At 45.9% G+C, this 12,360-nt stretch overlaps 2 protein-coding genes across 2 annotated transcripts in view; both read right to left on the bottom strand.

Moving 5' to 3' along the window:
- Window positions 1-2,308, bottom strand: part of tfap2e (transcription factor AP-2 epsilon) — an 11,982-nt gene extending 9,674 nt beyond the window's left edge. Inside the window, exons 1-2 of the mRNA XM_070846666.1 lie at window positions 2,282-2,308; window positions 509-952 (exon numbers count right to left, since the gene is read on the bottom strand). Coding sequence (XP_070702767.1) covers window positions 509-952; window positions 2,282-2,308 — 471 coding nt within the window. The remainder of the gene's footprint in view (window positions 1-508; window positions 953-2,281) is intronic.
- Window positions 2,309-5,389: 3,081 nt separating this feature from the next.
- ncdn (neurochondrin) lies at window positions 5,390-11,960 on the bottom strand. Its single transcript, XM_070847118.1, has 8 exons — window positions 11,886-11,960; window positions 11,465-11,678; window positions 9,772-10,819; window positions 9,083-9,252; window positions 8,719-8,957; window positions 8,362-8,577; window positions 8,087-8,229; window positions 5,390-6,171 (listed from the first exon to the last, which is right to left on the bottom strand). Exons 2-8 carry the CDS (start codon window positions 11,666-11,668, stop codon window positions 5,753-5,755), a joined length of 2,439 nt encoding a protein of 812 aa, XP_070703219.1. The 5' UTR covers window positions 11,669-11,678; window positions 11,886-11,960; the 3' UTR covers window positions 5,390-5,752.
- Between the last annotated feature and the right edge of the window lie 400 nt (window positions 11,961-12,360).

The raw sequence follows: 12,360 nt of genomic DNA, 5'->3' as shown, positions 1-12,360 counted from the left end.
TCTTGTTTTGATATTAAACATCAAAACCACATTTTTGGGGAAATTCAAATCGAATAAGGCAAAGATCTGCAGGAGCTTCTTACAAAAAAAAAAAATCAAAAATCTAAATAGTTAACAAGTGGGAAAACATCCAAACTCAATGAAAATGATTAATAAAATGCAGTCTTTGTTAACTGAAGGTGCAAAAATAAAAATCTATTCATCATAAATTCTTTCGGAAATAGAAAATAAATTGCCTTAAAGGCCTTGTTGCCAACATCCACGTATTTTTAACCATGAGAGATATTTTGCATTTATTTTCCGTTTTATTTAGTTATTATAACGACATTGGAATAGAAAAAAACAAGAATTAAAGAGAGCCGGAAGAGATTTTGTTTATAAAGAATTCGTGTTTGTGCGCACTGATCCTGTAGCCGGTGACTTTTACGCACGGTCTTCCCAGTGCGCAGCGCCAGCGCCAACACAACCAAAGGGTAGAAAACAAAAATAGATCAACAAATAAAGTCACCTGAAGATCCTCCAGGCCGTGATGTCCCAGGTGCATCCCGAGAGGACCGTCCCCGAGAGCGGCAGCACCTTCGCCGAGACCGTGCAGCAGCCGAGGGACAGCTGCGTACTCCCGTCGGGGATCGAGGCTCAAAGCCCGGTGAGACTGTGACAGGAGTCCCCCCTCCTCGGAGCGCGACCTCTGCGAGTGCCATGCTGCTTGCTGATGCTGATGGATGGAGTTGATGGAGGTGTAGGGGTCTGACAGGTGGGAATACGCTGAGTCCTGGCTCTGGGAGTATGGCAGGGACGACTGGGGGTAGGGGGGAGGGAAGTACGGAGGCTGGAAGTCAGAGGCCGGAGTGTGGCAGAGCGGGGGAGCCGAGGAGTAGGCGGCCTGGTTCAGGGAGGACAGCTGGGAGAGACGTCCACTCGGCGAAGAGCCGCTTAGTCCGTCTGCGCGGTCCTGCAGAGAATGAAAAAGTTTGCTTCACATCAGGAGCTCACACACCTTATTAAACTGTTCTCCCAGGGGTGCAAAACGGGACTATCTCATCACATGTCAGATCCCCAAAGTTCTGACCTCCGGGAAATCTAGTAATTTAAAACTAAAGCATAAATCGCAAGGGCTGACAAACTTTAAAAAAAAACAACACATGTATGGTTTTTACTACGACACAAAAGAGGAATAACTCATAAATAAACGTGTTTCCATTTTTATTAGATGGTTGGAAATAGCAGCGGCGTTTGAAGTGATGCGCACTGGCAGAAGACGCCCTCGGCATCGCTGCTGAACAGTGTCACAAAGGTCACGGCCACCACGAAGCTGCACAAAGGACAGGTAATGCACAACAACAACAACAACAACAACACGTTGCTCCGGGAGGGTGGTGGAGGAGGAGGTGTGGGGAGCGGGTACATCTGTAAATAATCTGTTACCGTGTGAACAAAACCACACTGATCCGTCCTCTGAAAATGTAAGGAGAGAAAAGGTTCTCCCAGACTGGCTCTTACAAGTTTAACCCGTCACAGAAAAGAAAAGCCAGCATGTGTAGGAACATGTAGTCCACTAGCCTACATTACTGCTCATACACATCCTGGTGAAATTGGATTTTTTTTTCAAAGCTGGGTCACCCAAATCAATGGCGTTGTGGTGGAACAATGTCCATTATCTGTCCAGAGAGGCCCGCTGTCAGGTTAAAGGCTCACATACAGTGTGAATCCATAATACATCAACCACACAGCGCAGGGTTAGGGTGCTCTCATCATTCCAGCCTAACAAAGTTTATATTCGTAGCTGTAAAATGCGGTAACACTCCTCCAGAGAGAGATGGACCCTCCTCTGTCTGGGCACGAGTGGACACTTGACTGTCAGTCGGTCTCACTCTCTGTGACACCGTGCAGACAAAGAGCATCTCCGCGGACAGATGCGCAACAGTAAACTCAGTGTCAGGGAGGCTCACTGGGAAGTATTGACACTTGGGATTCTATTGGAGAGCAAAGAACAAGCTTAATTCACCAGAAATATATTTAATTATCAGCCGGAAATTATCAGTCTTTATACTCTGCAAACTGGCGTTTAACAGGAATCAAATTAAAGTCTATATTCTGTATCTTAAATTAGTCGAAATCAGCTGTTTCCAAGTGATGGTAGGGCATTGTGTGGATGTTCTCTGAGGTTTGGTTTACAGATAATCCACAAAAATTAAACCCTCCCTTAAAATTGAGTTATACTGGTGATAAACAGACATCCGCAGCCTAAAAAGCTGAAACCACAAGTCTCTATAAAACTCACCATGGCCGAATATGTGTGGATTAACATCTGGACAACCGTGGAAACCTCCAAATCTAAAAAAACTCAGCAGGACGCGCGGGCTTCCGACGACTGAAAGATGTCACCAAATGCTCCGAGATGTAATCCAGGCTGTTTTAACGGTCCATTAAATTCAAAGGTGTTATTTACTTTTCCTTATCTCTCTGCGTGACGGAGCTCTTTACGCACAGATGAAAAGCTGCTGCCAGATACACACACGCGCGCACAACACACACGGAGTCCTCCTGCCTCTCCATGAGCGCACTACTTATAGGTTTTGCGCGCACCCGGCAGAATGAGGGGAGGGGTCGACAGGGTCCACTTCTCTTAAAGAGATATATTCATTCAATTACCGACCGTTCACTCACACACAGGCACCAACACACACACACTGTACTTTCAAATTTATTGTTTTGTTAAAAAAAAAAAATGGTACTGAATCATATTCTGGATTTTACGCACCGAGAGACTTTAAAATATCTAATTTTGGATGAGTTTGCTTTAAGAGCATCTTCACATTAATCATGTTAGAAAAATAAAAAATAATTTTCTCTGATTTTTAACGACTTAAGTCGCTTTTACGCACGGACATCCAGGTGCCTCTGGTCAGAAATCTTTTAGTTTGTCTGTGTTCAACAACAAATTGATTTTTTTTTTCTCCAAACATTTCATCCAAGCTGAATCGTTTCCGCGTTTAATAAAGGAAAAGTGGTTTTCTTCCACGGTTTCAGCTTCTCTGAAAAACCAGCCAACAGGCCCTCCATGGGAAGCCTCATGCGCAATAAGAGACCTCTACATAACAGACCTGCTGCAAGGCTGCTGGAGGAAGAAAAAACGCACCAATGACAACAGAAAACTCTGGTGTTTGTTTTACCTGCAAACCGTCAGCCTTGGATCGGGATTTCCAGAGCATGATGGAGCTGCTGCTGCTGGTGGTGGTGGTGGTGGTGCTGGCTCTCTGTATCGGTGTCAGGCTGCAGCTGAGGGGTTAATGTGACGCGGTGGATGGAGAGGAGACGGGCTGAAGGTGCAGAGAGGAGTGAGTTAGTTTGAGAGACGATGCAGGAGTTTGTATGGATGCGTGTTGGGGGGGAGAGGGAGGGGGGTACAAAAAAAAAAAAAGAGGGCGGGAGGTGATGGGAGTCGCGGTGGGGGTAACTAAAAACTTTTTTTTTTTCACGCGGTGTGTGTGAAGACTACAGCATCAGGGATGATGGTGAGGAGGAAAAAGTAGGTGGCCAGTGATTAACACAAAGCACAGCAACGATATTAACACACTGATTTTCTTCCTTTGAGGACAATTCTGCATTACACACACTTCCATGTAATGTCTTTATTGTAAATTCATCATCATAAAAATATTCTAAGAAAATAATAAATGCATCCAAATATCTGCAGAATAAAGAAAAACCTACATTTAGCATTTAACTGATTTGAGTAGGTCGCTTTTCTACGAGTGTCTGTTGCTCTTTAAGGAAGGTCTGTATTAATAACTGAAAAGAAATGCACTATTTTAATCAATCAGCATTTTCTTTATTCCTTAATCATCTTTTTTCCCCAACGGGTCATCAATTAAAATGGCCAACCTTCTTGTTTTCCCAAATTCGACCTAGGAAGCAAAAAAATAATAATTAAACGAAAAACAAATCACTCCAAAGTTTTGCCTTCAGATCTTCTTTGCAAATGCTCAAACACACACACACACACAGAGATAGAAGTAAAGTCAGTTATTAGGAACTTCAAGGAACATCAGGCCCAAACAAATCTCAGTGCGCCATCTTGTGGTAGTTCAGAGAAAAGAGGACTGATGGGTTAACGGCAGGGAGCCTGCTGTGAGATCCTGGTCTGTAAGATTTTACCACCAGTGTTATATCTATTCCCTTCAACAAGGTGCATGGACCAGATGGGAGGAAGTCTTGGAAAGGAAGATCTCTTGGCCTGAGCTCTGGAAGGCAGAGCCGCTATGGATCCAGTCAGCATATGATGTTCTTCTCAGCCCATCCAGCCCGTTTCATTGGAGCTTGGCTGAAACTCCAGCATGCCCCATGTGTCAGAGAAGAGGATCACTCGAACACATCCTCAGCTGTTGCCCGAAGGCTCTGGGAGAGGGAAACTACCGCTGGCGCCACGACCAGGTCCTGAAGGCAGCAGCCGTCTTCCATCTGCACAAGGACCAGCCGAGCGAGACAAGACATCACATTCGTCAAGGCAGGGGAGAAACCACAAGTGCAGGCAGGAGTGTCAGGTCGACCGAGGGAGGAAGCTCAAGTTCCCAGAATCCATCACGGTAACCACACTAAGGCCAGACATGGTCCCGATGTCGAAAACATCAAGACAGGTGGTCCTGTTGGAGCGGACTGCTTCCTGGGAAGAACGGATGGACGAGGCGAACGAGAGGAAGAGGGCCAAGTGTGAGGACCTGGTCAGCGAGTGCCGGAAGCGGGGATGGTGGGCGCAGTGCGTCCTGATAAGGGTGGGCTGCACAGGCTTTGCTGGGCGGTCTCTCTACAGGGCCCTTAAGCTCCTTGGCTTCAAAGGACTGCACAGAAAAACCACCAAGACCACCACTGGAGCTGCAGAGAAGGCATCTAGATGGTTTGGACACAAACTGGAGCCTGATCAACCCTGGTTGGTTCTCCTGGGTGAGAAAGACACCCGATGACCCCAAGTTACATCACTGATAATGTGTCCATGTGCATCACAAGATGTAAGTAATGACTATTCCCTTCATGTAAATCTGAGTAAACATATTTATCTTCAGGTTAGCAGACTTTTTACTTGAGCCTTGGGGTCAACTCAGACATTTGTTTTGTCTTTCAATGAGGCCTGATAACTGCCCTGAGACTCCACTTCCCTGCAACTTAACACAAGTTTTGATATGATTGTAAACCCAGAACGGCCTTGGGGCCTCGTCTTGAATGAACCTGGGATGTGCTCTGACAAGCCTGAGACTTGAGTAGGACTCAGACTTTAAAACACCTCAGTTAGGAGTTCAGCTACTTATTGTCAAAACAATAAATGTCGTTCAAAGCTTCGAAAAAAAAAAAAAGAGGAAGCATGAAGAGTAACACAAGCAAAAAGAGGCTCTCGTTAGTTTTCTAACAAAATAGCTCTTTATTAAAGGCATTAACATTTCACAACGGACATGTAGGAAACGGTCTTTCCAGAGCGGTCTAAATATTTGCATTGTGTCACACTGAGAAATGTGTTTGTGCATCATCGTTCTCAGCGTCTTCATTTCAATGAAAGCAAAGATCAGACCGGCTGTCTAATGATCTTTGCTTCCAAGAAAGTCTGGGACAACAGAGTCACATTATTCATGTCAGATTGGTACAAGTGAGAAACTCACACATTTGGCTTCAGTAAGAGCCCTCGTTTATTATTTCATTTTCATTTCTGTTGGTTAAAAATACTCCGTTAAAGAGCTTGTTGTCTGTCGGCAGCAGTCTGGTTTCACTTCACTCCCACTGACTTCCTCAGGTTCCTCATACAGATCAAAGCTCCTTTATCATTTCTCATCATGTCACCAATCTCTGCTTTACAGGCCGGGCACTGGTCAGCCATGGCACACAGAGCCTCCTCTAGCGCCCCCTGTGTGTGCTGGTCAGGTAGTGCGCTACACTGACTCAGCATGGCGAGTGTGTGTTTGAGCCAACCTTCCTCTCTGACCAGGGTGGAGATCCAGGGCTGAGAGCGGACGCAGCCCCCCAGAGCCTGCAGACTCAACCTCCACAGCTCCGCGGCCTCGTCCCAGCTCTCCTCCCAGCCGAGGCTCACCCTGACCGGACCGGAGCCGGAGCCAGAGTCCAGGGCGCTGCGGAGGAACCTGAGAGCGGAGGAGAAGAACCGCCTCTGGCCGGCTTCAACGGAGCCTGGAAAGTAAAAAAAACAGTGCACGTTGTCAATAGAGTCTTATATTTTTAAACCAAGGCTACAAATAACATTTTGTGCCAATTTAAACTGTGAGAAAATCACCCATGACATCGACATTACAAGGGACCCATTTCACAACAGACTTATTCATTAAAGCACTTCTAAGCATATTTTCTGAAACTCAGTTAACATTAAAGGGTTAGTTGGGATTTTTTGAAGAGGGGTTGCATGAGGTATGTATCCATAGTAGTTTATTACCTACAGTAAATTGTGATTGGCACATGCCCAGTTTGGAGAAACAGGCAGGAGCCTTAAAAAAAATAAATCAATACCATTTTGAGCGTATACAGCATTTTCACCACTGATCTTTCTGCCAGACGGCCCCCTCCGTAGGTGAACTGAAGCCGCTGTATTGGCAAAACTGCTAGACTCGAGACTAGACTAGAGAAATACAGCAATTGCAGAGTTGCTGGTCGACTGCCGCCTCAACCAGTTAGTCTGCTTGTGTTATTGTGTGACTTTTTGTGTTTAAAATGAAGTTGAATGAGTTGTGAATCCTAACTGATGAGTTAGTTCGTTTATCAAGGCAGCAGCAGTCCAGCAACTCCAGTATTCTGCAAGGTAAACTTACTGTTTTTAAATCAGTGGAGTCTGGCAGCTTTGACGGCTTCAACTCCCACTTGGAAAGGGCTGTCGGACAACAGTGGTGAAACTACTCTAAATATAGAGTACACATAAACTGATATTGATTTTTTTAAATGGGCTTTTTATTTAAAGGGACTAAAATATGGCTCTCTGCTGACCCTGTCGACCGCAGCATATTGCTTAGTGTCTCCAAACAAGGTAATACACTGACTTTGGATAGGTACCTCATACAACCCCACTTCAAAAAATCTGAACTATCCCTTTAACCAAAGTTTTAAAAAGGGCAAAGTAATGTTTACAGCCCTAATCTGCTTCTTGTGCACAGCCACGTTTCTGCCCAACCCAGAGTCCACATGATCTGCATTCCCATAAGAATCAAAGCAGTTATAGAGGGGAAACGCAGAAGGGTAACTAACGCCATTAGTAATGGCTGGGTTCCATTTAGGTTTGCCAGCTCCACAGCTGTGGTCTCCAGGCCTCCGTCACAGAGGACATTCTCACATGTCACAGGAAGGAAAAACTCTGTGATCAAATTAATAAAAGCCAATTCTGTTTCAGGGTGTTGTGAATGTTAACTCGCTGTCAGAGGGCTTACTGGGACATTAGAACAGAGCGGAGCCATCAGTAACGTTACTGCTGACACCTGTGATTTACCTACGATGACGTGTCTGCTGTGAGAAAAGGCTTGTTTAGAAGCACAGGAGCTTGAACCTGAGTCCACAACAGTAAATGAAAATGCAAATAAAAGCACTAAAACAAGACATGTGAGCAATGAAATTCATTGTGATTCACGTGGGGAAGGTAAAATACTTTACGGGATGTCCTTTGAGCCCCACTTAGCCTCTCAGCAAAAGAAAATTACAACGCTATAGGAAGAAAGAGGAGCTTTGTACTTTGGTGGAACGACAATACTCCTGGGTGGAGAACAGCGATTGTGGCTTGTTTAGTACAGTTTGTCGGTGTTCCCCTCACAGGCCGATCAAGAGGGGTGTGTTTCTTAAAAGGGACTGACACAAAATAAAGTAATATAAACTTGGAGAATCCTACACCACATTCACTTACTTATCCAATATGTGCCTAATTTTTTTGCACATTTATGCAATATGTCAAAATTTCATGTTAGTAACTAAAAGGAAAACAACCAAGTCTAAAGGGAACTTCAGTGCTGCAGATATCATGTATGATCATTTATCATTGTTTTGACAGCCAAGCCAGTGAAAATATACAAGGTGGCAGAAAAACTCCCAAACAAAAAGACGACATTTTCACCTGCAGGAGCGGATTTGAGTCTGCCCGTCATTAGGCCCAGCGTGCAGAAATTTGCTGCTAGGACGAGCAGGTGAGGTTTATGCACCAAAACAGGAAGTGCTTCACTCAGAAGAGCCTCCAGCGCTTTGAAACACGGGTCCTTCCTGGACAACATAACAGAAATAGATTAAATATAAGCCATCGTGAACTGTTAAACACATTTTGTACCGAGTTAAAAACAACAGCTGGTTAATGTGGAGGCTTCACAGGAGTGTTTCAGTGTGTAGACCTGCTACCTGACTCTCTCCGGCTCTGTGACGGTGAAGTTAAGGAGGGCTGAGCAGGCGGTCTCCATGCTGGGATCTCTGACCGACGTCGCCCCGCTTTTCCCCTTGAGTGAAGTCCAGCACTGCGACAGGAAGTCCACCAGCAGGTTCGGGGTGTCGAGGGTGAGCAGCACCTTCCTGGGACCTTCCTCTGCCGACAGGTGGCAGAGAGCTGGGAGGAGATACCTGAAGGGGGGAGCAAGGGAAGAAGAGGAAGAACGGAGTGCTTTCAGATTACTGTCAGACTGCAGAATCTATGGATTAAAGCACTGGCGTTTTTTTGTATTGTTGTGACCGATTCCCGCTGCTATGCATCGGCATCTTTACCTCAGAGCCTCTCTGCCCGTCCACGCCCCGCCCCCCTCTCTGACGGACATCTCGGCCATCCACTCAGAGAGGCCCTGCTCGGGGCTCTCGCCCTGCAGGTGGCTCCGGGAGTAGCCGATCAGGAATGGCAACAGTCCAGTCACCTCCTCCTTCAGACAGGAAGTCTCCTCGGCCAGCCACGAGCAAAGAGAGCGGAAAGTGGCAAAAACAAAAGGGTCACCATAGCGACTGGGATCCACCTATAAGAACAGGATGTACATTTTTGTCACAGAACACTTTGGTACACAATGAGTGATTAAATTTGCAGAACCAGCAACAAATAGCTTGTTGGCTATAAACAGAAGCTTAAACGTTGTCCTCTCACCTGCTGCAGGTAGTATATTAAAGCAGAGAAGGCCTCCTCCAGCACCCCGAGGACCTGCCTGCTCTGCTGCAGGCTGAGAGAGGAGGTGGAGCTCTGAGGAGGTGCAGCGGTCGGAGACACTCCCAGACAGCAGGCCTGCTCGATGGCAGCCTCCATGATTCTGTAACAGCCTGGGAACAAGACGACTGGGGTTGAGTAATGTAGGAGGTTAATTAAATCTTACTTGCATGCGCATGGTTTCACAATTCTAGCTTAGCCACTGTTTCATAACACACAACTGGAAGACTAAGCCAAAGCGCTCATTAAATAAAAAAAGGAAATGATGGTATGCACAAATTATACATGGAAGGTTTTTAAACCTGGTTCAGATATTTTTGCCTTATTACAGGCCAAAAACATGCACAGAAATAAAGTCATTTCCAAATTTAGTCACCAGCTTTGAAATATCATCTGTGTAGGTAATTATGATTTGCAGAAACTATATTTTGTTAAATAATTAATAAGCAAAATGAGGGCTATTCAAAAAGATCATGGGGGATTCAACTGAGAGACTCTGGACTCGATTAATTAAGGCATACACACATGTACATTTCATAAAATCAGCCCCGGGAATCAAACAATGAACATAAACTGTTATAGTGTTCTTCTGAATAGCTAGATTGATGTACTATTTTACATAAGTACACTACCTGTGAGCGTGTGCTGCAGCTCTGGGCTCGGCTCACTACCAGGCGGCTCCTCCAAACCCATCCTGACCTCCACACAGGCCCGGTTCACCAGTAAGCAGCAGAACTTTGGCGGTCCCGCCAGCTCCCACCCATTCAAGTCCAGCAGACAGGCACTGAGGACCAGGATCGGCCCGATCTGTCTCGGCGTCAACTTAGCCTGCATCATTGGTCTCAACACCCCCCACACACAGGCCACGACTCCCTTCAGCTCCTCACCCTCTACTGCCACTCCTACTGGGGGGAGAAACTGCACCAACTGGGCACACATAGACAAGCTGGTCTGGTCTTTGGCTTGGCAGAAGTCTTTGGAGAGCCTGACCAGCAGACTGAGGAGCTCTGCGGGGTGTTTACGCCACGCTTTGTCCTTGGCTTTACCTGAGAGGAGGCAACCAAGTAAGGCAAGCCCCCTCTCGTGGCTGAGAGTCTGGTTTTGTTCCACCGCTCGGCACAGAGCAGGAATGGCCCCCCTGTTCAGCAGCTGGTCAGGGCCCCTGGGTAACGCACACACAGACGTGAGGACCTGGTAGCAGTCAGCAGCCATGGCCTCGTCGAACGCGGAGCTTTCTTGAGATGTTGATGTTTTCTTTGTTTCACTTCCATCACAACCCTTTTGCGTGGTGGTCTTGCCCTCTCCTGCTGATTTTGCCGCATTGGCAGGATTACTTCCTGTGTTTGAGCTCTCTGCTGATTGGACTTTACAATCTGGACTCTGCCCCATCTCCCCAACTTGGTTCTGTTCCTGCTGGCTCACAGAACCGTTTGCTAAGATGCCCAGCAGGAGCGGGATGGTAGTGAGGAGCTGGGGATGGGAGGCCAACTCAGGGTCTGTGCTCAGGGCAGCCAGCAGAGCCGTGCCCAGCGAAAGGAGCTCGTGTGGGGGCAAGCCGGAGTTGTCACTCCCTCTGACCGCTGTCACCAAAAGCCGAGCTGGAAGGTTCAACCCAACGGCCTCGAAGATGCGCCTCAAGGTGGGCTTGTCTAGCTGGCTGGCTGGGCACAAGCGAGTTATCTGGACATGGGAGAGGAAAACAGAAAACAACCAGCTGTAAATGGTGACATCTGAAGCCTTGGTCTCAATCATACATAGCCCTATAAACACTCAGTTACCAGTTTATTAGTTAGTCTGAGCTACAATAAAACGAATGCAGTCAAACACAACGCCTCTGCTATAAATCCTACCTTTGTGAGTGTTGTTCAGATCCGTTTTTGTTCAAAGTCAGGTGTGGATTCAACTTAAATCATTTTACAAAGGTGTCATTTGTGATTCTGTTGAATTATACCATATTATACCAAGAGATGTTTCATATATTTAGATTTTTTACATCATTACAGTTAGACTAAAGGCTATGTTTTTATTATGAGGTTAATATTGGAATATTGCAGTAACTGATTCCCTCATATCCTCATATTTTGAAAAGCAAAACAGAGAAGAATTAAAAAGGAGGTGAGTCTTTCCTGAATTGCTACCTTACCAGTCCAAATCTCTTTTATGCCCCCAGTGCCCTTAAATACCTGCATTTGTACAAATATTGAGCACCTCACTTCCCTGCTTCTAAACTCTCCTGTCATTATCAAGCCACATATTTTGCAAACAGCTGGTAAACTAATAAAACAATATTGACGCAGAGGATCAGTGGAAATCAGAGACACTTACCAGCAGAAGAGCGGCCAATGTGTGACTGTCATTTTTAGCATGCTTCAGTGCATGAAGGCATTTCTCCAACACCTCTGTCTGGGCATCAGTCAAACCACCTCCTGCATCGCCCTCTGAGCCTCCTCCACCTTCTCCTCCTCCCTGCTCCTCTTGGCCAGGAGGCTGGCTGCTCACGACAGGTGTAACGTCGGTGCTGTCAGCCATTTCGACTTTGCTGTGACCGGGAAAGGAGTGAAGAGAAATTAAACTTGAAGAAATGAGTTGGAAATCAAGCTGGTAATCATGTCATTAGCTCCGCACCGCTGAGCACAGCGAGCGCAGCCTAATTTAATGATTTTCAGATGGTTTGCAGACCCATTTCTAAGAAACGGTTGCTATGAATTTGGCATTTAAGTTAATAAACGTTCATAAAATAACTTACTTTGTTTACAGCGCTCCCACATGCGACAGCAGCTCATGTGCTAATCCGGAAGTGAATAGTCAAAATAAAGCTGCGACTAGCCAATGAAAACGGCCCAACAATATCGAAGAGCCAATCACAAGAGGGATAGTTGGAGGATGAAGACGCCATTTTGGTCCGTCCTGTAACGTCGGAGAAGCGAAGCCGCGCAATTTATTGAGGTCGTGGAAAAGCATTTTTACTCCTTTTTTTCGTTTAGTGTTACAGCGCTAATTACACCACATAAAAGCTCAGCAGGCCTGACTGTTTATGCTGAGCTGAACCTGACAGTTGGTCGGCAGGTGGCGTGTGGCGGAAGTGACGTAGCCTCGGATTTTCAGCTAAAAGTTAAAACATAAACAAATATAGAATTGAGATATCGTCGGGGTAATTTAATTCATATAATATTATAACTGACTGCATATTTATTGTCAGAGTCATCGTCAATGTGGGCTAA

The sequence above is a fragment of the Pempheris klunzingeri genome, chromosome 16 (genome assembly GCF_042242105.1).
Source record: "Pempheris klunzingeri isolate RE-2024b chromosome 16, fPemKlu1.hap1, whole genome shotgun sequence".
Lineage (NCBI taxonomy): Eukaryota > Metazoa > Chordata > Actinopteri > Acropomatiformes > Pempheridae > Pempheris > Pempheris klunzingeri.
This window is presented reverse-complemented; position numbering and strand designations above follow the sequence as displayed.